This window comes from Amphibalanus amphitrite, unplaced genomic scaffold (genome assembly GCF_019059575.1).
Source record: "Amphibalanus amphitrite isolate SeventyFive unplaced genomic scaffold, NRLGWU_Aamphi_draft 000177F_arrow, whole genome shotgun sequence".
Lineage (NCBI taxonomy): Eukaryota > Metazoa > Arthropoda > Thecostraca > Balanomorpha > Balanidae > Amphibalanus > Amphibalanus amphitrite.
Genome location: NW_024881672.1, coordinates 611,286 through 638,157, shown reverse-complemented (window position 1 = coordinate 638,157; position 26,872 = coordinate 611,286). Strand labels below are relative to the sequence as shown.

General features: G+C 50.1%; 3 protein-coding genes across 7 annotated transcripts; 1 reads left to right on the top strand and 2 right to left on the bottom strand.

Moving 5' to 3' along the window:
* Positions 1 to 8,283: 8,283 nt before the first annotated feature.
* LOC122383949 lies at positions 8,284 to 12,136 on the bottom strand. 4 transcript variants are annotated; one of them, XM_043370844.1, is made up of 7 exons: positions 12,111 to 12,136; positions 10,903 to 11,130; positions 10,530 to 10,647; positions 10,111 to 10,243; positions 9,719 to 9,824; positions 9,339 to 9,432; positions 8,284 to 8,851 (listed from the first exon to the last, which is right to left on the bottom strand). In XM_043370844.1, exons 2-7 carry the CDS (start codon positions 11,086 to 11,088, stop codon positions 8,748 to 8,750), a joined length of 741 nt encoding a protein of 246 aa, XP_043226779.1. In that variant the 5' UTR covers positions 11,089 to 11,130; positions 12,111 to 12,136; the 3' UTR covers positions 8,284 to 8,747. The 4 variants fall into 4 exon arrangements, with proteins under 4 accessions (XP_043226779.1, XP_043226780.1, XP_043226777.1 ...); XM_043370845.1 differs by lacking the exon at positions 12,111 to 12,136 and adding an exon at positions 12,083 to 12,098; XM_043370842.1 differs by lacking the exon at positions 12,111 to 12,136 and adding an exon at positions 11,907 to 11,922.
* A 163-nt stretch (positions 12,137 to 12,299) lies between these two features.
* LOC122383957 (serine beta-lactamase-like protein LACTB, mitochondrial) lies at positions 12,300 to 20,537 on the top strand. 2 transcript variants are annotated; one of them, XM_043370858.1, is made up of 7 exons: positions 12,300 to 12,481; positions 15,431 to 15,599; positions 16,667 to 16,775; positions 16,998 to 17,188; positions 17,562 to 17,925; positions 18,169 to 18,334; positions 19,051 to 20,537. In XM_043370858.1, exons 2-7 carry the CDS (start codon positions 15,432 to 15,434, stop codon positions 19,556 to 19,558), a joined length of 1,506 nt encoding a protein of 501 aa, XP_043226793.1. In that variant the 5' UTR covers positions 12,300 to 12,481; position 15,431; the 3' UTR covers positions 19,559 to 20,537. The 2 variants fall into 2 exon arrangements, with proteins under 2 accessions (XP_043226793.1, XP_043226794.1); XM_043370859.1 differs by having other exon boundaries at positions 12,384 to 12,488.
* Positions 20,538 to 21,786: 1,249 nt separating this feature from the next.
* Positions 21,787 to 25,079, bottom strand: LOC122383958 (carbohydrate sulfotransferase 1-like). Its single transcript, XM_043370860.1, has 3 exons — positions 24,568 to 25,079; positions 24,066 to 24,265; positions 21,787 to 23,386 (listed from the first exon to the last, which is right to left on the bottom strand). Exons 1-3 carry the CDS (start codon positions 24,579 to 24,581, stop codon positions 22,161 to 22,163), a joined length of 1,440 nt encoding a protein of 479 aa, XP_043226795.1. The 5' UTR covers positions 24,582 to 25,079; the 3' UTR covers positions 21,787 to 22,160.
* Between the last annotated feature and the right edge of the window lie 1,793 nt (positions 25,080 to 26,872).

The window sequence follows — 26,872 nt, the reverse complement described above, 5'->3', positions numbered from 1 at the left end:
CTCGTCATCAGCTCTCAGAGCGAGTTTCTGTCATTTTCACGGCCAGCGATCTCACACAATGTGCTGTGCACTGCAGCGCTGGCATTAATCACGCTGGCTGCTGCGGCGCTGCCTTTATGATAACGACTGCAGAATTGTTGCAGATAAAAATAATTCAATGTCAGGATATTTTCTGCTAAAAGAAATTATACTACCTATTTACTTTCTAGTTAGATGAAGGTTGCCGAGGAGTAAATTAAATTGCGATTCAAGGTGGAAGATAGCTTGGTGGAATGTGGCTGGTAGGTATTGTTTACAAATAGGATGATGTAGGTAAAGTTATTGCATTATTTTTAATATCAGTGACCTCTTTTGACCTGACCTTGACCTTAAAAATCCTTCTTTATGATTTTAGCGCCAGAGCTCAAAGTGTGAATATGCTTCATTTGACCTTTGACCCTACCTTGACAGGTCATGTGACCTCAAATTCCAAATTTCAGGATTGCATCTGATGCGTTTCGGTGAGGCTTTTCCAACGCCGCCTCTTGCGTCCCGCTACGATGCTTCTTTTTAAAGATAGCATGGTGGGTGTTAAGCGACCCCCCCCCCCTCAGTCAATGGCGTTCGGCTTTAGGCTCAGTCAAGCGCGGGTTAAGACTCACATCTCCGGTGGGATAACCCACCCAGCCGCTCAAACGGCTACCGAATCACGCTCCTATATATCTCGAAGCTGCCCTCGACATGGTTACCCGCATGTGGAAAGCGTCAGCCCGGATCAATAGAGTGTGATCAAGGATGAGGATGTGTAGGCAGTAGGCACTGGAGATTAGGGGGACGGATATCACTCAGTAACAGTCATTAATTGTAGCATAGGTATTGTAGCATTAATAGGCATTAATGTTCTACATGTGTTGCTAATGCTTCGCTAACATGTCTCGTCGTATATGAGGCTCTGCTGGCACGTTCCCCGTCGCCACCGCGCCGGTCCGTTAGGTCCTGCTCGATCGCCCGCGGTGCTATTGACCTCCGGGCGGGTGTGGGTCAGAGTGCAGAGGTCACACGGCGCTGACACCGCCCGTCACTGTGTCGGTCCCTGTCGATCGGTGCCGCTGGTGACGGGGGGGGGGGGGGGGCACACCGCAGTGCAGTGGATGGAGAGACGACATTGACCGTTCAATGACGTGTAGCGGAGCTGCTAGTTACTGTTAGTAACTGTGTAGAACAGTCGCTGCCCTGGGTGGAGTGCATGAGTGCGATTGGACTGGATATTACAGATGGTGTAGCATGGATTCATAGAACCGGTCAATGGAGTGAGCTGAATCCGAATGGGTCCCTATCGGATCCCTGCCGGATCCCACGTATACCTATACTGATTGGACCAAACCATAACTTATTATTTGTACCTATAGGTATAGTTTTCGCATAGCTGGCCATCGTCTAACTTCTACGAGCAGCGACATTTATCTACCATCCCTAAACTCTTAACCCTCGCACGACCAGGCCATTTCTCATAACACGAACGACCAGGGGGGAGGGGGTTGTTACGACCCCCCCTGGCGTTTCGAAACGGAAGGTCGTAGAGCTTAGCGGAAAAAACCAACGGATTGCTCTCAACGAGATCTCGCGATTGGTGGTATATTTTTTGGTCCTAGGTCAACATTTGACCTACTTTTGACCGGTCAAAGGTCAAATTTTCGGAAAAATAGACTTTTTTCAACTTTCGGCGGCGATTGCGGCAAAACGGTGGGAGATATCGACTTGAAACCTTCACTATCGTGTTTCTTGATCAATTCTCTATCGTTTGGTATGTATTTCGTTTCCCTAGCTCTAAAAATGGCGCGTTGGGAGCGCCGGAAGTCGGCAAGGTCACAGTCGGCGGCAGAAATTCGAAAAATCAAAATTTAAATTTTTGAAATCTGATTGTATTTTTGGATTTGGGAGGTCCATTTGCTCCCTATAGAAGCTAATATTGCTGCATATTCCCATTGAGGTGACAAGAATTAGCAAAATAGTGGTTCGGGCGCTTTTCAAAAATAGTACCGGACGCTGTTCCTCTTGTGACGTCATAGCTCCGTGACCTGACCTGACCCGGTCAAATTTCTTATACCATATGATAGCCAATACTTGCCCCAACATGCATGGGAAGTTTCATCACGATCCATCAACCGATGTCCGTACCACCGGCAGGAAACCTCGGGCGTTGGCACTCAGTTTGTGAAAATCCGGCCGGAGGCTGTACCTCTTATGACGTCATAACTCCGTGACCTGACATGACCCGATCAATTTTTTCGGCAAAAGATGCGCAAAGGTTGCCCCAGAGGGTATTGAAAATTTCAGCCCGCTACGACAAGCCGTTTAGCGTGCACTTCGAAAAAACCTCAGGGGGGGTTGATACAACCCCCCCCCCCTAGGCGTTCTAGGGTTAAGTCTGCTGCTCTCAGTAGAAACGGGCGTCGAGGATAAGTAAACGCATTGAAACGGCATTGCTTACGGAGAAGAGCGCATCATATAAATTATCTAGTTACCGTCTCACCAACCGAGAAACTAAAGCTGAGGAAATATGATGTGACACTTATGATACGAGTATGACCCTGTTTTTCTGATAACTGGTTATCGTACTTGAGGGGCCTTTGAGCTTGTTCAAATTGGTCGCGTATTTAAGTTAGTTATTTTCTTTATAATAACAAAGCGTTCCTTTGAAAATGTTTATAAAGTTTGTTTGATTATTATAATCTACCACCCCGTGAGACAATTCTTCTTAGATATCAGTATATTCAGCCACTCGCAATTCCTTTGCTATGAAGTATGGGCTAACTCAGACCAGACAGGTTCCTCGTAATAGCTGTGAACCTGCCGTTGTCACGTAATGTGATCTCAAGCTGTTTGCGTGACTCGCCCCCCTTCCCTCAGCACGCGAGGACTAACAATGATGCCGCCTCACTTTTGAAAGTGACTGAGAAAACAAAGGTGAGGCGTTCCTGCTGAAATGTTGTGGAGCTCCGTATCAGCGAAGGCCGTCTTCTGAAGGTCATCATCACTCACTAAAATCTGAGATAGGCATCCCTTGTGGGCGCCTACGCGAGGTCAATGTGATACTGTTGTCTAGGAGCATGGGCAACGATGCATATGCCTACATCCACGCATATGTGGATGGCTCTACACTTCTACATGCCCATGTCGATGCATAAATGAACGCCAGGCTGTACAGTCAGTCTTGAAAGTACCGCACATTGGTGCAGTGGATCCATCAAGCCCGATCGGGGAAGGCTGCTAAATTTGGAGAGTCACCGAGCCAATTGACATCCTCATCCATCCCCCAGGTCAATTGGTTCGGTGACTCTCAAATTTAACAGCCCTTCCTCGGTCGGGCTTGATGGATCCACCGCAACGATGCGCGGTACTTCGAAGACTGACAATACCTTACATATTTTAGCATTTACTAGCACGTAAGTACATTTAGTGTGTACCTTAACCTTTATGGTATATGCGCGGGTATTTGACATGAACTGGTTGACGGACGATGCGTGATTTATCCAGTGTAAGAATCGTGACAAAAGACTATGCAAGTGGCTGTGGCAAATAGGGCTCTTAATAGCCATTTTGCGAAGGGTTATGCGGTAATTGTTCGGTTCAGAGTTCGTTAAATTTGGTCAGCTCATGTTCTAATGGAATACCAATTGTCTTCTAGTTGCTCTTTAGTCTGGGAAAGCGCCGTTGGTCTGTGCTCCTGCTGACTGATACTCCTGTGCTCCTGTTCGCCTATACTGTGCGCCTGCTGGTTGAGTCCGATCTCCTGCCGCGTGACCTTATGTTTCTGGTCGTGTCGCCGGGTCAGCCGCGCCATCAGCAGCTCACCCAGCAGCAGCAGCACTGCAGCCGCCGCTCCGGCCAGCAGCACCGTGAACGCCTGCTGACACGAGTGCAGCGACAGGCTGGAGACGTGGTCTCGGGGCTGAGGCGCCAGGTCGCAGACGGTGATCGGGCTGCCGGGTAGCACCGGTACCTGGCGGCGCAGCAGGCGCTGCCACAGGCCCGTCTCACGGACCCGCAGCAGCGCCAGACGCCAGGCGTCCTCCTCCGGCAGACCGCGCCGGAACGGCATTCCGGAGCGTGTGGTATAGATGGGCTGCGGGTACCAGCACAGCCGCGGACACCGGCGCGCCGAGCAGCGCGTCTGCCAGTTGTCCATCGGAGAGAAGAAGACGAACCGGCTGCGCTCAGCACGCTGCGCCCAGGGCTCGTCCGCATCGGTCGGCTGCCGGCTCAGGCGTGAGATGGCGCGGACGAAGTCCGGCCGATCCCTGTAGCGGGCGAGCAGGAACTCCTGCGACACCGAGCCGTTGTAGATGACGCTCTGCCAGTCGGGGCTGAGCAGCAGGTGCTCGGGCCGCTCAGAGGGCAGCCGGCGCCGGCCGGTGGTGATGCGGCTGAGCAGACCGGCCGTGTAGAACTGACAGACGAGCAGCGCGGCCAGACACACCACCGCGCCGGCCACGTACTGGCTGGCGACACGGCGGGCCGGCGCCAGCGTCAGCCCCTGGTTGCACAGCACGCGCACCGTGCTCAGAACGGTGGCCAGCGGACCCGGCTCGGCGCCGGCCAGCAGCAGGTGACAGGCCAGCACCAGCAGCAGACCAGTACCGGCCAGCAGTGCCAGACCAGCGCCCGAGCCGAACACTCCGCCCAGGCCCGAATCAGGCATCAGGGGAGGGGTGGCAATGAACATCACACCCTCAGTCTTCAACAGGGGGTGAGGGAACCTCATGTAGTCGCGCCGGCTGAACGTGTGGCCGAAATAGTCCGGCATGAAGTCGATTGTACCGTTCTTGAAAAACGCCAGCACATCTATAAAACGGATACCTGTCATATTTAAATCATTGCTTTTGAAACCCATTGCTTCTTCCAGTAGCTCTGCAGTTTGTCGAATGGCGGTAACGACGGTAAACGGACTCGTGGCAAGTTCCCTGTCGTACGACTCTGCTGTGAGAATATTGTAAGTCTTATTGACCACTCTAACGTCTTGCCAGCCTAGCGGTTTTGGTTCACGTATAGCGTCGCTGAGGTTGCCACACGTGCCCATGTACTGTACAGGGGGCCCCACGTCGGCGTACCTCGCCGCTCGGTACACCCTGCCCGAGGGTACGTCATACACGAGAGCACCGACCAGCCGGTGAGCATGACTGCGCACGTCCTCCTCCGAGGCACCCTCCAGGGCCACCACCAGCAGCGGCCGGGCGCGGCTGTTGTCCACCGACACCAGCGAGGCGGATGTCACCAGCATGGTGCCGGTGGTGCCGGGGGCGGCCTCTCCGCCAGCGGTCACACTGGTGAACACGCCGCGCCGGTGGAGTCCCAGCAGCAGGGCGCCCAGCAGCCAGCGCTGAGCGCCGGCACCAGCGGACAGCGAGACGGCTGACCAGCGCTGGCTGAGCACCAGCTCTGCGGCACACTCGGCCACCGGCCACCACCCCGCCGGCAGCGACATCCGGCTGAAACACACAGATACTCGCTTACACCGGCCACGGGCCCGTGCCAAAAGCAGCATCCTGCTGAAACACACAGATACACGCTCTGAAACCGTCTCCAAGTGACGGAGCTCCTTCATCTCAGGTTACTTAACCGGGTTACGACATTGCCATTGGCTAGTGATATTATGTTCCGGGATTCATCGAAAGACTTTGTATAAATGTAGCTTGCAAATACAGTTTACACGCATAGGACCTGGGGCTAAGAATGAGAATCTATAACTTTTCTTATGGAGATTTGCAATTTTAAAGATAAATATCTACTGGTCGGTTTTTGCATAAAAAATTAACTTTCCCCGAACCTTTTCAATGCCACACGTATCCATATCAAACTTATTTTAATTAAATATCACGTGACACGAAAGAATGAGCCCCGAGGGCCGAGAGCGAATTGTGAATTGCAGCCTGTACTTCGCAACATATCGTGATTGGATAGATCATTCTAGCCTTTGTCAAACCTTTTTCGAATTGGCAACAACCAGCGCCGCTCACTTACCTACTGTCTCTAGGTATCCGTGTGACGTGAAGACGGTGGACTCAGCCGAGGAACAAGCCAAAGCCCGCACTCCGCCGATTGCTAGTCCCAGCTCGCCACGTCAGGTACCGAAAGTCGATATCACCGCGCCGCGCAGTTCGGTCCACCAAAGGGCACTGTCAGCCATTACTGCTGCACACTTGCGGCGAATCGGCGAGCATCCCAATTCCCACCATCTAAGCGGCCAACGGGTACAATGAAACGAATAGCAGCGCAGACTGGTAGCAATCGGCGTAATGGTTTCGATTGGGACCTGTCACCATTGACAGAGGCACAAATATGAAATAAAATAGCTCGTTCGGTCGAAAAATAAATGAATGGAATGGAAAACTTACTCGCGGCTAGTAGATCGGTCGCATATCGCAATTTGCCAACTTCTGCGGCCCATTGTCGGTCCGCGCGATTTCAAAATTCCAGCCAAGTCGAACGTCATTTGAGAAACGTCAATTTAACTAAAGGACCTTAATTTCCAATTCAGGCCAGGGGCAGTCAGGTCGTGAAGATGAACTATGTGTATAGGTTTAAGCAAGATTCTTGGGTTCAACCAAAAGTCAAAATCAGTGAAAGTATTGATGAGATCAATCAAGTTTCAAATATAAACTTTCTGTACTCTATTAACTCTATATACCTACTATTGGTCTCAAAGATAAGGGCCCAGACGACCTGTAGTTCGGATGCAGTGAATATCCGTACCTCGCTTCAATTCGAGTCGGGGTGAGGTTGGGCGGGGAGGGGCGCACTCAGCCCGAGCTGTGGCGAGGGTATTCACCGCTTCAAAACTACAGGTTGCCTGGACCCTTATCTTGAGACCAATGTGCCTATTCTTTCACCAGTGGCCGTCGGCTTGTCCTCCGGCACCGACAGCTCGGTAAAGAAATTTATTAACACCGTAGTATGCCTAAGGTTGGAGGGTGGAGGTCACCATCCATTCCTACAAAATGGCCCATACCTGGCATGACCCGAAACCGTAGACAAAAGAGCCATCTATGGACCACTTTGTTTGCTAACAATATTATGCGGCGCAGCATGCGGCAGGCGCAGACGGCAGAGCCATCTATGGGCCGGTTTGCTAGCACTATTGCCATGCGGTGCAGCATGTGGCAGGCGCAGACGGCAGCGCCATCTATGGGCCAGTTTGTATTATTGCTATGTGGTGCAGCATGCGGCAGGCGCAGATGGCAGAGCCATCTATGGGCCAGTTCGCTAACATTATTGCCATGCGGTACAGTATCTCGCAGCCCACAGGCGCAGACGGCAGAGCCATCTATGGGCCGATATGGGCGCACTGTTGTGCGGTTACAACACAATCAGCACTTTTCCCCGCAACTCGTTGTCCAGACGTAAATATGCGTGCAGCATAAGGCAGGCGCAGACAGCAGAGCCATCTATGGGTGAGCGTGAGCTTTGACAAAAGGCTTTGCGGTGCAGTATGCCACAGGCGCAAATGACAGAGCCATCTATGGGCCAGTTTATTAACGTTATTGTCATGCGGCGCAGCATTCGGCAGGTGCAGGCATTGACATCGGGCGTCGCAGTGTGCGGCGGGGTCGTTGCTGACGGATTGCCGGTTACGGAAAACATTCGACACAGTGCGAAACCATTGTAGGCATCTAATTTGCCGATCTCAGGGTAACTAGCTGGTTTCAAAAGATCAACCTAAAACAGCGTAAACAGCCAGGAAGTTGTTAGTTTTAGGTACACTTCACCCGCCGACTAAGGTGTACACAGCACAAATATAACAGCAGAAACAAGTTCTGATAACTGCATAACCCTGAGGTGGAGTTCAGCCCTCACCGTCATATCGTTTTAAAATTGAGGCAGGCAACTGGGCAACACATCGATTCTCGTAAACGTTTATTAACCTTCTGAAGAGTATTGTTGGATATTGCTTTGGTAGCACTGCTTCTCGTTCGGTTCATGTGGTTCAACGCGGCATGCCGAGCGAAGTTAGTTCAGCATCCAGGATGTTGGATATCTAAAATGTTGGTTGCCGGTGAAACCACTACAGCAGTCGAGTTGAAATTTAGGGACAATTTACGAACAAAATACTAACTCAGTAATAACATTGATTTGGGTTCGACTTTCGACGATCAGCTCAGGTCAGTAGGGTCAGACCAAACCGCGAGTCACCTTTCAACACAATTAGGTATGAGTGAGCTGGGTACCTGTTCATTATTGTCGAATACATTCATCTTCATTTGTTCTTACACAGGCAAAAAACAAAGTTCCTGAGGGTCTGTCAAAAATAAATGTCGATTTTCTTTATTGATAGATCTAGAGGCATTACGCACATGTCGTAGTTACTCACATTCGACTATAAAACTTAATTGTTGTTAGCCAATTCGAAGAAACCATTTTCAGATCAACATAGGCTTCCCAATTGAAGATGTATCGCAATGTGAAAAACAATATACGCAAATCATATATTACTTGCGTAAGCATACCCACCAGCCAAAGCGTTGAGCACACAAATTATACAGCTGTTAACACAAAGCGAACTATGAATGAGTGCTGAAATGACGTGACATGATGATGATGATGATGGTCATAGAATTTCAACAGCGCTTCGTGACAAAACGACAGTCCTTGCTCACCAAGCTCGTCCCGTAACCACTTCGTCAGTTCGCTAGATAATCAGAGTGCAGGCGACCCATCAGGGTTTCAGTGACCTTGAATAGGTCACCGCTGTGCAGATCGGGTCACCAAGGTCACTGAGACACACTGTCTGAGCAGAACACCGAGTTCTGTAGCTGGGAGACGCCGAGGCCGAGCGCTGAGACGGCCGTCGCTGATGATAGGTCGGACGAATCGGCTGTCGACAGAAACATAGACGCGTCAGGAAAAAAAAACAGTACAAGCTAAGTCAGCTGACGGGATGGCAAAACTGTTAATACACAACATAGTCAGGGGCTTTTGGATAGCCACAGGAAGGTCACAGAAAATCACCCACCTGATGGGTTGGTAGAGGCGTCAGGGAAACATGGCCAGTGAGTGGCTAGCTCACGGATTCAAACGCCGATGTCAGAAAACACCAGGACGTGATGAGTTTGCATAGCCGTAAAAAAGTGAGCTTACTTCACTGCCAAACGGACGCATAGATACGTCAATAAAAAATGTCACAATACGGGTAATAGGTTTAGCAGAGCTCACTGAAGCACGGACACAGGCGAGCGGGAAACATGGTTCGGTTTGCGCGGATCGCGTACACTGTGCGTTCCACTCCAACGGCCGACCCTGGACGGGGTTCGCTCAGCGGTTGCCCATCGGCCAACTAAAGAGCGCAGTTAGTCGGTACCTACCAGCTGATCGGCAGTTTTGTCGCAGGGTGCGGATGTTGTCCAGCCTGGTCCGCAGTTCACACAGGTCCCGGCCGGCCCTGGCCAGGTCCTCGCCCTGTCCAAAGTCGTATGTCAGAGATGTATGTGGTACAATCATGCGGCAGAAGGCCCGTTCATAATCGGTAGACGCAATGAGACAGCACAGAGCGAGCAATAAAGGCCATGATTTCGTCGTCAGTTTTGAATAGGTCAGTTGTGAAGGAAGCATTTAAGTAGCATATATTAATAATTCAAAGCCCGGGGTGACTAAGGCATGAAACTTTGTTGAAAAGAAAGCTATCAGGAGATAATCATCATCATAAGAAAGAAAGATGCTTCATTAATAACAAGGTCTGCCTTACCAGTTTCTTGTTTGGTTTGTACATCGCCGCCTTTTGGAATGCTAGCTCAATGGCATTGACGTCCTTTATCAGAGTGGCCATATGGTTGAGCAGCGACTTCACAGCACTGCAAGGAGACAAGGGCGTCACTTACCTAATGTATACTACACAGCACCTTGCCGATACAGGCAAACGCGGGCTTGTACGATGTTCTTGTTCAAGGCTTCTGTCGCTACCATCCATACTTTCATCCAAAGGGCGATGCAGAAGTACGATCATGTCATACCTTTATGAGTGCAAAGTATGAAATACTAAAAGTCGGTGATAATCTAATTCATGCAGTGTGTGTCAATGGCCATCGTTCAGTTAGCCAATGCAGATTTGGTCCACCGACCTCTTCGCCGCTCGCTCACCCGTGCTGCTCATAGGGCAGGTCCAGTCCGTCTGAGAACTTGTTCTGCAGCAGCCGCCAGCCCAGCGGCTCCATGTTCTCACCGATACTGGCCAGCTGGCCGCCCAGCTGGTCAATCTCACTGATCAGCTCACCTGAAAACGTGCGGCCGAGATACCGGACACTAGGGTTAGCACTTAGCATAGTGAGCAATGCATGTCCGACTTCTGCAACACAATGACAGACGGGCGCGGCAACGAGCAAGACTGAAAAAGCCGGTAACCAAAATTTAGCGACACAACGTGTACCACAACATTCCGGAACCATTTCCAAGTCAAATCTGATGATCTTTGTGCATAATTCCTCTCTCCGCTCACATAACGTTCGCTTCTATCCCACCCACCCCGGACACCGCTCTCCGCGCGGGGCAGTGCCACCTACCGAGCAGGGCACCTCCGGGCAGGCGGCGCTCGGTATCGGTGAGTAGACCGGCGTCACACGCCAGCCGCGCCTCATGCAGCCGTCGGCGCATCTCGGCCAGCACCGACAGTTCCCTCAGCTGCCGCGGCACAGCAACAAGACTATGTCAGGGAGGACTGCGTGCGTCGAGTGCCGCCGCTGTGGCTCGAGTCAGTGTTGATAGGTGGTGACATCGCACCTCCAACAGCAGTGTAAGAAACATTCAGAAATTGTAACACAGAGAAATACTTGATCACAAATAAGAGTGGGGTTGACATGCCCCAAAAACCCTATGATACATAGCAGAAAGTGTGTTATCCTTGCAGAAGATCTACAGGGGATCAGCAATACTCACTAGTTGGTCATGATAACCTGAGCATACCCCACCATCCTTTGTGGTATCCATCAAACTGTCCACCTCAGAGCTCAACTTGGACTCTTCTGCAGATGCCAAGGTAGACTGCATACTATTTCCACTCTGACATTTAGATATTATAAATTTCAAACTGTCAATCTGCTTGTTCCTCCTAATAGCATCCATGGCTTTCTTGTTTATAGCTCACACAAATGAAATGAAATTCATCTGAAAATGAAAATCAGATTAATATCAAAGCATTGACATAACATTTTAGAAGCTTCAACAGGTAGGTACTAGGTACTGAACATCTCACTGGGCATTTGATTTGTAGCCTGGAGCTTTCTCAGCTGAACAATTTTCATGTTTTTCTTGGATAAAAACAATGCATAGGCAATATAAAATATAACATATTTGAAAGAGTAGAACCATAAACAGTCACTGAAGCAAGATATAAGGATTAGGATAGAAAACCAGAGAGCTTTTTAGAGATTATACACCAGCAGCATTTTATGCATTTCTTTTCTTAGTTGTAGTTGATATAAGCCGCAGCTCTCAAGGGCAGCTACTTGCCCTAAACCGCCAATCACCATACTGGCAAAAATCATACTGGACTGACGGACTCAGATTAATATACAATGCATCAGTCTCCTGAATACAGGCCAGAAATGTCTCGAAAACATTTGCCTTGTGGGCTGCAGCTTGCGCTGACGCAAGGGCGTCCTCCTGCCCAGTACAGGTTTCAAAATTCAAATAGAAAAATATAAATACTTGGTTTACGCTTCCTTCTCAAAGTGAAAGTGTCAAAATGTCTAATTTCTTCCCAAAAGCTTAATCTTTATGGGCGCTGCAGCCTGCAGGAGGAATAAATAAAGGCTATGAATAAATGCACAGCAGCAAAACAAAACTTAAAATAGAAGTGCCCCAAGTTCAAGTCAAAACCCCGTCCTCTCTTTAGACCCGCAAGAGCCAGCCGTCAATAATGCATTAGTTGCATCACCAACACAGTCTTTTTCTAATGTGAATGTCAATGTTGATGTCACATTGCAGTTTGCACTAAGGTTGCAAGTTTGCAGTTTGCTATGTAATCCCATTGCACAGAGCAATGTCAGGTTTTTCATAAATTCAGTGTCAATAAATTAAATGAATGAGAATAAATGCATAAAATAAGCTTTTCAACCCCAGCATCAAAAATTATTGAAACCGACCGCGACGTTGAGCTAGGAATAATTATGTTCTGCTGTTAGCGAGCCTTAGCGACCACTCTGCAAATTTCAAAGGAACGTCTCTGTTACCATAGTAACTGTGTGATGTACCAATGAAAAACTGTTCTCGATTGCCATTAGCAACATATTGAACACGCCCTAGACGAGGGCAATACAAACACAAACTTGCACAAGCTTCAAGAACGGCCTTGACTTCAAGCTCGTAAAGCTGCATGTCATGGGAGTGTAATTTATACCCATTTATTGGTATTTTTATCATTGCTTTGTTATTTTGAATTCAGTGCGACAAACAAGCAAATACTTCAAGCTGCTGCAATTGAATTGTGCTCCTGGTGGACGGAAGGTTGCTCCAGGTCACTGGTCAGAGGTCAAGGTGTTTTGGAATTTGGTCCCTGGATCATGATTCAGATTCAGATTCAGAAGGGGGATATTGGAATGAGGAAAATTGAGGTTAGGGCAGTGTAGAAATTCCTTTGCAAACCACTTAAAACCAGCCACTCTACCTCCCCCTCTGCTACCGGCTCCTCCCCCCCTCCCCCCGCCACGCGTTGGACAGTGGACACTGGGGCCCTGTTTTAGGGAGTGCTAGCTAGTGGGTGGAATCTGAAAACAGGGCACTTGAAGGTATATTATGTCACGTGGCTGCAAAGAAATTAATTCTCCTTCTGTTGCTGCCTTCCACAGGCTAATTGTCACTGATTTTTGCAAGCGAATTTCAAGAGCCTTGATCAAATTGCCCCAGGCGCCCTGTTTTCATATTCCACCAAACACTGTGGGCATATAGGGCGCTTTGGCATAGGCATTAGCGTCGCCACGGGGGGGGGGGGGCAAGCGAGGCAGTTTGCCCCTCCAGGCTCCAGCCTCCGAGCGATGCAGATCCGATGAGATTTTGGGATCAGCAAAAATGGGGGTAGTTTTCGAAAATGGTTGTGAAGTCAGAATTGGTTAGAGTCGTGAGTCCCAGCAAGAGTCGGAGTGAGGGTCACCAAAATCTTCTGGACTTTGACCCTTTTCCGGACTTTGACTTTGATTCAATACTTGGTTGTTTTTAGCTGAATTCTACTCTCAGTTTTCACCAGTCTACAGTACGCTGACACAAAGTTTTTGTGTGAAGACCTAGCTCGAAAATTTTGGGGTTGGGTCAGGGTCTTTTCCAGCTCTGGCTAAATGCCTGCGACATGTTCAAGTGCCGTTAAAGTGCCACGGGGCTTTTAAAGGCCGCTGTTATGCACCTTAAAAGCCCCACTGAACTCTAAGAATGACCCACGCTAACTTCCAAGGGACCCAAACCGACCTCTCGGGGCCCTCAGCCCTCAGGCCGGCACTTCTGAACACCACTTCGGTTTCCCACTGCCGATTCTGATGGCTCAGACGCAGATATTTGAGGGCTACTTGGACAGTCTTTCTGAGGGCCTCCGCCTGCCTCAACGGCCCCATACTGGCCTATGAGGGTCCTATCGGTGTCCAATGGCCAATGGCAGTCTCTGATAGCTCATTCCAATCATCCATACGGCAGGTCTATCATTTGAAAGCCTACACGGATCTTTGAACAAGGGTCTTCAAAGATTTTTTGAAACCTTCGCTGACCTCTATTAGTTAGCCCAGCTGAGCTCTTGAGGCAACACAGGGCTCTTGCAGGCCCAAAACCAGCATCTGAGGACCACATGTGCTTCTGAGCAGGGCTGCGGGGTCGGGGTTGGACTTTGCGAGTCGGCCGGGTCGACAGCTCCGACCGGAGTCGGAGCCGATTTGGGGAGCCGGGGTCGAAGCTGATTTTGGAAGCCGGGGTCGAAGTCGAGTCGAAGATACAAAAAAAAAATACATAACAAAAACTGCAATTATGCATACAAGAAACGGATTTTTAGAAGGGCGAACCGACTGCCTGGATTATTTTTAATTTCTTCTGGATGAGGATCGGGAGTACCTGCACAGAGGCCCGTCTGAGGAAGGGGGTCCCCACAGACCCACTGTGCCCTCCTGCCTCCCCATAACAAGGTTTTACCCTGCTAAAACTGACGTACCCAACGGGTAAATATTTGGGGTGACCCACATCGATCTCTGGGATCCTAAGCAGTGAGCAGGCTTCTGAGAGTCCACACTGACCCTGAGTGCCCTGAAATGGCCTTGGAAGTCCCGACCCTATCTCTAAGGAATCCCTTACCGGTATGCCGTGCGTAACTTGTGGTTCCGTTTAACATTTTTTGTTCGCGTTTGCAGCGCTTCCCTTCATACGAAAAACGAGAAACTTTTTGTTCACGCTCGGGTGAACAAAACGCTTCCTCTCACTGGAGCAAAGATGAATTACTTTCGATTCACACTTCCGACATTCACTCTCCGTCGAATGCCCAACTTAGCTACTATCGGCGGCTGGGATAAGCATTTCATGTAAAACCTCTGCATTCATGCGTGAATGGAGGTTTTAGCAGGGTGATCCGATTAAATGGAGCGTTTTTCACCTTTTTCTGGATGATGATCATGAGCGACGAGCGTCTGCACAGGGGCCCTCTGCAATGCATCGGCAATCGCAGCCACTGTAATTCTACCGGTCGTTTTTGTCCAGAAATGTCAAATCCCGAACTTTTCTGTAAAAAATGCATGTCATAGCTAGAAGGAAAGCTTTATCACCATCGGATTCCTTATCTGTAAGAATCTTGGGATTCCTCGCACCATTGCGCGTCGAATGATATGTAAAACGAGTGAGTAACGACTGGGTAAGGCAAGATTTAACACAAAAGTTGATTTTGCCCCCCCCCCCCCAACCGAAAATCTCTGGCGACACCTATGATGGCCGGTCCTGTCACTGACTTCGCCTGGCTACGGCGTACCACCAGCCACAACTGACCATACCTGCCAGGAGGCCCATAAACGTCAAGCGCCCGTCGCGAGTCAAACCCTGGTGTAACCGGAAACGCGTGCTCTCACCACGTGGAGTCCAACGCTCTACCAACTGAGCTATGGGTTCGACTGAGATCTGTACCAAATTTCAGCGAAAAGTAGCTGGATTATTTTAAAGAAATAGTAAAAAGTCATAACACCTTGAAATAGCTTTCTAGTTATCATGGATGTGTGACAACCCTGTATCAGAAGCCCATTGCAATGATCAATTCAACATGTCTCTGAGTGACCAGTTTTGTTCCTAAACTCTGACTTGGCTTGTGCTGAGCACTGGCTGTTCTGTGTCTATTTCAATAGGTATCAACATTTTGTAGATGAAGCTTCAAGTTCAGCCTACTTCAAATTTGAATTGTGTTATGTGGAACAAGTTATGTGGTTATTTAATGTTCAATGTCGATATGTTTCAGGATGTTACCTCAATTGCTCAAGGCGGGTGCAGCTCTTGCTGCCACCACTGCTGCAGTAACACTTGGGAAAGGATATATTGGGACTCTCCAATCTGAAGATGCATCGTCAACCACATCTGCTGATCAAGAAGCATCTTGGCCTGGTGACCTGGATCATACAAAATTAGAGGTAACAATATGTTCTCTCATGATTTGTCTTTTTAAAAAACCATTGTTTGTTTGTGATTCATTTCCCCCAGTACCTACATCCTTTTACTTTTGCATGATCAGCCATGAACGAGCCATTTTACTATCCAGGCGTACAGATGGCAGTTAAGATGGCCATCTTACTAATTAATTTAAGCAGGGCTGCGGAATCGGAGTCGGAGCCGGTCGGTGTCGAGAGTTCTTCGTCGAGTCGGAGTCGAGTTGGTGTCGCCAAAATCTTACCGACTCCGACTCCGGAGTCGGAGTTGACACTGCATGGCTCGGTGTCATATCCTACACCTGTTCGCTTGAAGCTACTACTCTCGTTGACCTTTCAAAGTCAGATTTTCTCGAAAGAGGCCATATTCCTGTTTTCGATGAGCGTTTTTAGCCAAAAAAAGCAGAAGACGGCAGATTCCCCGAAACCTGCTTTTTATTCTATAGGCTATTTTTAAAACAATTTTGCAATGCAAGGCTTTGGAATGGGCAAGTAATCGTTTCAGACATAATAATGCATCTGGCCACCATTAGATTTATTATCCTGGACTTGGACTATAGGGAAAACGTCTGGAGTCGGAGCTGGAGTCGTAATCGGAATCGGAGTCGATATTTGAAGCCGGGGTCAGGGTCGGAGTCATCCCAAAATGCATCGACTCCGCATCCGGCTATGGGTGGAGCTTTTCCAGGGAAGTTGGTGGGGCAAAAAGTCGTCAAACCCACAATGTCCGATTATGAGGTTGTATTGTATTGTATTCATAAAAAACAATTTTGCAATGCAAGGTTGAATAAAATGCCACACTGAATCAATTTCTATCATTACAGATATAATATTTTGCGTTAAACATACATTCCATAGCTCTTCAATGCGAAAAAGATTATTTTGCAAAGCAACAAAGTCTTAGAAATCAGCTGAAGTTGATGGGGAAAAACGCTTATTGGTGGGGCAAAATACCAAGTTGGTGGGGCAGCCGCCCCAGCAACTGTATAGGAAGCTCCGCCCCTACGCATCCCTGGATGTAAGCACTTTCTGAATGTATTCTGTGTTTGCAGAAAATAAAGGATGCTGCCCGGGAGCTGGTCTTGAGAAAGAAGGAGGAGTGTGGAGCGCCGGGCGTGACAATCGCTGTCTCAAAAAATGGACGTCCGGTCTGGGCCGAGGGTGAGATCGAAATTCGAATGGAATTCAGAATGCGATATGTCCCAACTTAGTGTTGAATCTGTTGATCTCCTGTCTGGTCCATGGCTGCTTATTGTTGATGGTGTAGACTCCCCGTCTGTCTCATTTAGCGCCGTCGGTTATTTTCGTACAGCGCCGAGCTGGTTCCGACAGTGTCGTTCGTTGACGCGCTTCTCGGGGTGTCCCCCCTCCCCTGCTGAGCAGGTTTCGGGTACGCTGATGTGGAGAATTTTACTCCGATGACTCCGCGGCACGTGCTGAGAATCGCCAGTATCAGCAAACCGATCACGATGGCACTGGTGGCACGTGCTATGGACGCCGGTCTTCTGGACGCGAACCACACCGTGCACCACTACCTGCCTCACTACCCGCGCCACAGCGTCGACGGCGAGCAGGTGGGCCAGCCAGCTCACCGCCGGTGTCACCTGGATGTGTACCTATATTAAGTGCGTAGCTTAGATGTGTACTTTGTGTACTTAGATGTAGCTGGGTGGTCACTGCCAGGGGACAGCTTCGATTGTTTATGTGGTCACACGTTTTGGACACACGCTAACTATGACACAGCATGGAGACACAGCATTAAGGGTAAATTTATCTGGGGTGGGTGGACGTGCCATTGGTTTCGTTGAGAGAATTTCGTCCCTGTAGCTTTTTCTAGTTCTACTTTTTGGTATTGTGACAAGAGGTAACATGAGATGGATCACAAATGAAATTTACGTTAGTGACGTTCCAGTCAGTTTTTTTTTTTACCAGTCCCATTTCTTTCAGGTGGACATGACCATAGACCAGATTGCGACGCACCAAGCGGGTATCAGACATTATCATAAGAAGCCAGATGCTCATATTATGAAGCAAAATTCTGAAAACTCGAAGAAGAAGAAACTTGCACATGAGGTGTTGGAACATGAGAGTAAACGTCGCTCGAACTCGGGAGATGATAAGGAGTCGGCCGGACGTGCCGATTTCGCAGACACCGACAGCGAAAAGCCAGATTCAGGGGAAAAGAAGATTCAGTCTGAAAAGAAGCAAACAAAGCCAGTGCCGGCCAAAGAATTTCACACCACCGACAAGTATGACAACGTTGGAGAAGCCCTGAGTGTCTTTAAGGATGACGAGCTCATCCACAAGCCAGGTGATTTTGTATACTTTCTTACGCTGCCTTACTCTGTAGGAGTAAGTATTGTTTTACCTTTATGCTCCATTGTTAGTTTAAAGTACGTTTGTGTTTACATCAGTTCATTGTAAAATCTAGCTTTGACAAGTCGCTCCTAGATCACAGTCGTTGCCGCCGCTGTGCACCGCACTACTTACCGCTGCCATCCTACCGGACCCACTCTACCCCTGACACCTCCCGCCTTCTCTCCATTCTGACCAGGCTCTGACTTCCACTACTCGACGCACGGATACACACTTATCAGCGCTGTGCTGGAGGCAGCCACTGGGGCCCGCTTCAGAGACCAGCTGCGCCGCATGTTCTACGCCATGGATCTACGCTCCACGTATGTGGATGAGAATGACACCATCATCCGGAATCGGTCCAGGTGCGTTACCGCCAGCCACTGCCTGGCACTTGGTAGCCGGGAAGCATGGATGCAGCTTGCGTAGTTGCCGTAGTGTGTATTGCCAGCTTCTTGGTAGATATGACACGAAGTATTAACTATTAGTACTAGTTTGTACCAGTTGTCAGCTTGCGCCATTAAGCTTGGATTTTCGTCGATTTATGACACTGACAACTCTTGAAATAAGTGGAGCTTCGCTCATTCGCTAGCGCTTATCGATCTCATTTTTCAAGCATCTCTCTCTCTCTCTCTCTCTCTCTCTCTCTCTCTCTCTCTCTCTCTCTCTCTCTCTCTCTCTCTCTCTCTCTCTCTCTCTCTCTCTCTCTCTCTCTCTCTCTCTCTCTCTCTCTTTCTCTCTTTCTCTCTTTCTCTCTTTCTCTCTTTCTCTCTTTCTCTCTTTCTCTCTTTCTCTCTTTCTCTCTTTCTCTCTCTCTCTCTCTCTCTCTCTCTCTCTCTCTCTCTCTCTCTCTCTCTCTCTCTCTCTCTCTCTCTCTCTCTCTCTCTTTCTCTCTTTCTCTCTTTCTCTCTTTCTCTCTTTCTCTCTCTCTCTCTCTCTCTCTCTCTCTCTCTCTCTCTCTCTCTCTCTCTCTCTCTCTCTCTCTCTCTCTCTCTCTCTCTCTCTCTCTCTCTCTCTCTCTCTCTCTCTCTCTCTCTCTCTGTCTCTCCCTCTCACATCTGACTGCTCGCTCGATATCCAGGTATTACGTGCGTGGCAAAGCTGGCAAGCTGCAGAACGCGCAGCACGTCGACAACACGTGGAAGATCGCCGGCGGCGGCCTGCTGTCGACTCCGACGGACCTATGTCGGTTTGCCGACATTATGCTGTACAGCTGGCAGGCGGACGAAGGTGCGCAGCCGGCCGGCTACCTGCGCCCGGCCACGGCGCGCTGGCTATGGACGCCGGCGCCGCCACCACCGCCGCCTACCGGCCGCCGCCGCCGCCCCTGGACACCCAACAGGTTCGCGCGCGGCTGGCACGTGGGTCGCGAGCAGCCGGAGCTGGGCGCCGGCCCGGGCGCCGCTATGGTGGCCTATCACACGGGCGGCGCGGCCGGCTGCAGCTCCATACTGCTGGTGCGGCCCGACGGTCAGCGGACCGGGAACGACGGACGGCCGCGCGGCGTGGCGGTGGCCGTCATTGCCAACGCGCAGGACATCAGTCTGAGAGAGGTGGCTGACGACGTGGCGCGGCTGTTCGCCGAATGAGAGCGCCGCAGCTGTGCGTCCTTCGATCACCCACCGTCGCTCCGCCCTGACTAATCACCTTCCGTTCACCAGCGAACCACCCGCTCGCCCGGCCATCTACCACTGTCCCTCCGCTCTGGCTGTCCACCTGCCCATCCGGCCTGCCGTCAACCTACCGGCCGAGCCTACGTACCCAGTCCACCCATCCACCTACCCACCGACGGGCCGAGCCTACTCAGTACTCACTTATCCACCGACCGACCGGCCTCCGCCAGTCCTTACTCTCAGACTATCCGGCTGTCTACCCATCGTCCACCCGCCCACCGTCTTTCCGCCCTGAATGACCGACGCCCGTCCGTTGGCCGCCGACTGACCCGGCCCCGTCCGTCGCCCGTCCGTTGGCCGCCTCCCGCCGACTGGCCACCGTCTTCCCGCCCGATCCCGTCCGTCGCCCCTCTCGGCCCGCCCGGTCTCGTCATTCGCCCGCCGCCTGGTCCGCCCGGACCGCGAGACCCTATCAACCCTCTCACCCGGCATTGGGTCTAAACGACTGACACAGTTCCTGGTACCGGGTCTAAACGACTGACACAGTGACACAGTTCCTGGTACCTACCGAGTCTAAACGACGGGCACAGTCCCCACAGTCCCCATCGTCCGCCAGCCACCAGCGCGGTTCAACTTAGCAGCGGATCACTTGGATTGCCACCAATCTACTCCGAGGATTCATTTTAGTAGTGTTTATCGCTCATGACTTAGCGTGATGTCCCAATGTCGTGATGTCCGTTGTGGTAGCCGTTTGTCATGGTAAGGCTAGCTTTAGACAGGTCACTTTGAAGTTGATAAGCTGTAGGTTAACTTGGATTGAATGGAAGATACCTACATATCGACACCTTTTTTTAAACCCCACATCTGCTCTCCCGTGAATATCCGGGAGGCACGAAAGATCTCCTTTTAAAAGTGTCCAATCGTCCGATCCTGATCAAATGTGTGTGTTCGTAGGCCTGTTCTGGTATTGCTTTATCTGCCAAGACAGACAAACTTGAGAAAAATCGAGTGATTGTACCTTTTTTGAAGGTCTCTTACCAAATTGACTGAAATTCACCGGAGAACAAATGTGGGGTTAAAAAAAAGGTGTCGATGTCATAGATAGAGAGATTTGATTGCCATGAATAATACCTAACGAAAAAGCCTACCTAAAAAAAAAATACTTTCAATTTCATCATCGGCTCCATATGCCTAGAACAAGCTCTTCTGTTGCAAATTTACCCAATTCAGCTGTTATAAAAAATATATTTAGAAATGTAAAACTAAAATGCATGATAATGCAGCAGCGCCGAATTTGAACGAGGGTGTGCTGTATGCAGGGAGTAGGTATGTGGATTGTGGAATTGGAAACGTTTTTCGACTGTGATTAGCTGTGGCTCAGGTGATCGTGTCCGTTCTTCAATTTCATCGTGGCGATTTATCAACTTACATTTATCATATGTGTACATGTTTGCATTATGTGAGAGTAGAGTATGTACTGTGTATGCAAGCATGCGTGATTTGTACTCGGTGTGTAATTTTGTAGCGTGTTTAGAGGCCACTACCTCTACCCATTGGCTAGCAGTACACCTTTCGGTAATTGCTGGTATCATTCACGGCATATTGTTGCTGAAAGGTTGTCCATTGTACAACCAGCGTTTGCTGTATGTGACTATTGTGCTGGCATTGGACCCAAATGAAAATTTCAAAGAATGCTCGATGACCTGTGATCATGTGAGGAGTGTGCCATATGGTACCGTGTGTGATCTCATGTTGTAATTTTAGTGTCGATATATGCCAAGCACTAGTTCTCTTGCATGGCTCATCAATGAGAGGCTTTCATTGATAAGCGATGCAAGAGAACTAGAGAACTGAGAGCAAAATGCAAACACCTAGTGATTTCGTCTCATGAGCCTGTAAAGTGCAAGATATCACCTGCAGCATCAGTATGTGACAACTTCCTCGACACTGAACGCAAAACTGGCATCGATAAGGTGCGCTTGTTTTGTCTTGTTTTGTTCAAGGCTCAAGCATGTTTCTACCTGAGATGAGGAATTGATTCTGTGCCATACGTTTCACCGGATAAAGTGTATTTTGCTAATGTTTAACCTTCTTTCATCACGTCAATTTTCAGAGAAACTGTGGCCAGACCACTCGCGACCGTAGTATTTTCACCAAACAGAGTTCGGCCATCGGTCCGATACCGGGACAATCTGGACCTGTTGATTGTCCAGGCTGATGGCCTGCGCTCACATCTTCACCACTGTTTGCGCCGAGTGGGTGGGCGTGGTGAAGGGCTGTGATTAGAACAACTACGCCCAGCCGGGCGTGTGGTAGGAGCAGCCGGCGAAACAGATCTGACGGTGATTTACAAACATTACCGAATATAATTGATGTGAATTTAAATGTGTTTTCGAGCTGAGACGACTCGTGGGCTTCTGGGGATAGTAATGTTAGTGATGTCTTGTAAAGCTGAGGAAATCTGTTTATCTGCTTAGGAGAATCTAATTATGTCCATACACATATTGTTTTCTGTGACAAATTCATTTACTTTGTGACTCATACCATAGTTGTTACCAAATTAGAGTTTAAAAAATGGTTATACATTATATCCTAGCTGTTGAATCACTCTTTGGCACTTGCGATTGATATAGTCGATCTGTTTGGGCGAGAGGCGTTCTTTCCATCGATCTACATGTTCGGCCGAGTTTTTGAGCACGGACCACGGCTCGCTGCTCTCGGTGCCGCTGCGGGTGCTCTCGTCGACGATACGGTCGACCTCGGCGCTCCAGCGGAAGCTCACAAACTCGAAGATGTCTCTGAGCTGACGGCGCGGCTGGGTGGCCAGCTGTTCGTATCGCACCAGGCGCAGGCCGGCCGGGAAGCGCGCCTGCAGCTCGCGCAGCGCTGCCAGATCGTCCTCGATGTCGGCACAGAGCCGCGCCGGCTGCACGCACTCGTCCGAGCGGCGGCACCAGCGCACCGAGCTGAGACGCGAGCTCAGTGTGGCGCGCGGGTCGCGCACCAAATACACCACTCGAGCGCCGGCGCGCAGCTGCGGCTCGAGCTCGCGCAGCCGCAGCCGCACCAGTTTGAACACGTGAAGCGGCAGCAGCCGGCAGGCGGCGCTCAGAAACGCCTCGTTGGTGCACGCGTTGCGATTGGGGCCGCGCTGGCACGCGCTCCAGACGCGCGGGTTGTGCGATAGCATGTCCTCCGTGTTAGTGCGCGTAGCGTTCATGTAGTCTGGGATGCGGCTGTAGCGGCACGCGAGCAGCTCGTCGAGCGTGAATTGGGCGGCGCGGCGCTGCTGATCGGAGCGGGCCTGGTGCACGCCCAGCGCCGACAGCGGCTCGTAGTGGGTGAACACGCCGGCCGGCGCCGACAGCACGTGGCCCAGGAACGTGGAGCCCGAGCGCCACGTGGTGGCCAGGAAGACGGGCGGCGGCAGCTGGTCAGGCAGCTGGCCGCTCTCCGTGTCCAGCTGTAGCTGCAGCAGCCGCAGCGCAGCCGATATCTCCGACGCGTTGGCCGGACGGTTGCGCGCTATCGCCTTCCGTCGGCGCACCTCGTACAGTTTGGCCATCTCCTCGGCAAACAGGGGCACGCCCGAGGCGGGGTCGATGACGACCTGGGGCCGACCCCCGGCGGGGGCCAGCCGCACCTGGAGTTCACTCAGATGGCGCAGAGCCTCCTCGCGCGCTGTCTCGTCGAATGGGTCCGGGCCGAGGTCAAACGGCTCCTCGGTGACCTCGGCGATCTTTTGGAGATATTTGACCTCGGGTGCTCCGGTGATCTTTGGGAGCCGTGTCTCCTTTGTTGATGCTGCCGGAGAGAATCCATGGTCACTTTTACGATAATCGTGGCACAGAAGGCCTATTTTTTATTCGCTGTAGCTGTTTTTTTTTTACTACTAACGAAAAGCATTAAGCATATGTACACATCATAACAACATATAAAGTTATGCACTTATACGGAGCAGCCAGGTGTTTGAGCAATGAAATGAGATCTTTTACTTGTTTTTATGACTTCATATATTAATGGTAGCTCGATATCAATCACGTTTCTTGTGTTATACTTTCTACCTATCAATGTCTCCAGGCAGCTTTTCCACTTCGCAATCGCGGCTCGGCATTCAGAGTCTACTGATGTTTGATTGTGTTGATTGAGTGAAAGTGACTACGTAAGCAGCCTTATCTGTTTTGTACGAGGCATAATAGCAACAGAAACCAGCCATGTCAGTAGCCATAAGACAAATGTAGTTATGTCATAGTTTGACACTGACAGTGCCTTTTATCATAAAATGACTACGGGGTGGAGGAACGAGCAACATTTTGCTTCAGCTGACATTGCAAACACTAAAATCTTCAAGGTCCTGTCAAATGTTTTGTACTTTAACGGTATTGCAGTTCATTGATTACCTTACAACACAACAAGGTAATTATTTGCCTGAACCGACTCCTACAGCAGACAATGTCTGTCGGACGGATATTCTCATACGTACCCGTCATTACCGCTCCTCCCGGCCGCACGGTGTCGGTGAGACCTCCGGCCGTGGCGGTGAGTCCGACGGTCAGGAGACGGTTGAGCGGCACCCTGTCGTCGGGAGCGACGGGGGTGCGTCTGTCGAGCAGCCGTCGCGACGAGAGGAGCAGCGAGAGAAGAGTGATGAGCGCCAACAGCAGCGCCGCCACCGAACAGCGCCTGGAGGGGGATGGACGGAGTCAATGACGCTGGGCACAAGGATGGCTCTAGGAACGACACGTCACATCGCTAGATAATGTATGTGAATTTCTAGGTGGCATGTTTCAGTCAACTTATTCGACTTTTGATGATCGATATAATTGCTAGTCTGACTATACCTCAATGTTCGCGTGTTAATTGGGCTTATCTAACAGTTTCGTAGAGAATGAGCACTCAGGTGCTGCCTGCAGTATCGGGTTTATGACTTAATTATGAAGTGATAATTGTCCCTAGCATTTGCACATAGCGTTACTATTTCTCACCTCAGTCGACCCATGTTGTTGCTCTGCCGCTGGCTGTGACGCCTCGTCTTTATAACCGCTCCGTCCTATTGACCGCAGATAATTAACTGTTACACTCCCACAGGTGAGCGTTTATGACATCGCCGGATCATCGAGATCACAACACTCGCAGCGGGTCTCCGTTCGTCTGAGGTCTCTAGGATTTCTCCAGCAAGGTCAGTCCAACGAACACTACATCACTCAGGTCACTGTTGCACGCTTTGTAGGTCACCCGGTCACTGGGAGCCAACCATTAGGGCACTTGCTCGTCAAGGTCAACCTCGTGGGTTTCCGGTCACTGGAGTTCACCACTATACATATACTCTGGTTATCACTGCACATTCTGGATCGTACCACTGCCACTGTCTCGCCTATGCATTCCTGTTTGTACCCTGATCACCGTTCCGCCATCACAAGGACGTACTCGCTTCTACACATCTGACTTTATCACATAGGGGAGAGTGGGGCAAAGCGGCCACCCGGGGCAAAGCGGCCACCCATCGTTTTAGCCCTTCATAGCTGGCGTCAGTTCCAATTTATGGTTTCCAATTATACTTCTCTGCACGGTCGTTCGAATGAGCCAGACCGGGGTTTCAGGCCCATCACCATTGTTCTGTGAAACACGGAAAAGCATTTCTTGCCAGGTTACCAACTATGTTTACAATTTTTAAATGTTATGTTATTCCATAACCGTTTGGAATTTTTATAAGCGTTCTTGTCCATGCATTGCATGGGTATTGTACATGTATTCTACCAATTTTAATGTTTTTTACCCCACTAATAGCTAAGCTGGAATATTTTTGTCTCGGACGGTATGCGCGGGGCAAAGTGGCCGGGGCAAAGTGGCCACCCCCCAATTGGGCATAAGTTGCTTCCATCTGGATAAAAAACATTATTTATATTCAAATGTGTCGTCATGCATTCATCTTTGCCACTTTTCAGTTGCATGAGTTACCAAATAATGCAATTAAATGTTTATTTTCATGAAAATCCTTTCTTTGTTTACCTACAGGTGGAAGATGATAAAGTAAACATCCATCCTCGCTTAACCTTGTCACCATCAAATACCCTAGTCGTGCACGAGGCAACTATTTTGTTTCTCATATCGGGACTTGAGAAGACGCCGGTGGCCGCTTTGCCCCAGGGTATGGGGCAAAGTGGCCAATATGCATAGGTTTAAAGTTTTGTCAATATCTTTCATATGTGAACGCCTTTGGAAATAAAACGCAGTTGAAATTAAAGGCAACTTAATAGGGATCACATTGGTATAGAAAGAATCTTTCCAAGTTTAAAAATCAAGCGTTGGCATCGTGAGAAGTGTTAGGGTGGCCGCTTTGCCCCACTCTCCCCTACACCGTTCTTCACTTTGTTCCACCGCCACTGTCGCCTTCGCCTTTCTATCGCCTTCGTCTCCGTCTTCCGTTTTCTCCGTCTCCGTTTTCGTCACTGATGGACGGACGTCGCCTGGAGACACTGTATTTGTCTCACTATAGCCCGATCCCCTGGTCGCTCTGTACCGCCTCACAATAGCTCGGTCGGCCGGTCTCGCTGCACCGTTTCACGGGCGCGGGCGGTCGCGCTCCAGTCGCCCGGTCGACTGGCGCTGCCGGCGGCGGGAGCCTCCGCTGCCGGAGTGTTGCTGGGTGACGGCGGCGGTGTGGGGAAAGTGAGCGACCCGGCGTGCCTCTACCTCCGCTTACCGCCGCTCGCCGCCGCTCGGTGGGCGCATCATTTACCACACTGCCTCCTCCCGGGCGGCTGTCGGCTCTCTCCTCTCCATTCAGTGTTTGGTAATGGGAAAAGCTGGGTTGGGATGGGCTGAGAGTGGGTCGTGTCGTTGCATGGCATGAGTTCACAGAGTAATTTTGGGGGCTAACGGTATGCCTCATCGATTGCCGGTAGACTAGTCAAGAAACCAATAGCAGACCAGACCAGACCACAAGCAGCAAGCCCATAGCAGGGGTGAGAGATCACTAAACAGCATTTGACTTGACGGTACAAACCACTTGTCAATCCACCTCACCACGTCAGATAATATCACTGCAAACTGCTACATATCAACCACGACAGACCGAAGTTACAACACCTACCAACAAACCAAGTCACCTCACTGAAGACCACAACAAACCATAGCATAGCACAACAAACCACAACAAACCACTAGGTACTAGTTACCTGCGGTGAGATGACTGTCTCCTTCAGCAGACCTTGAAGGGGCGCATCACCATCTCTGAGCTCGCCCTTCGACTTTGAATTGCAACAGCATTGCACTGCTATTAGCATTGCA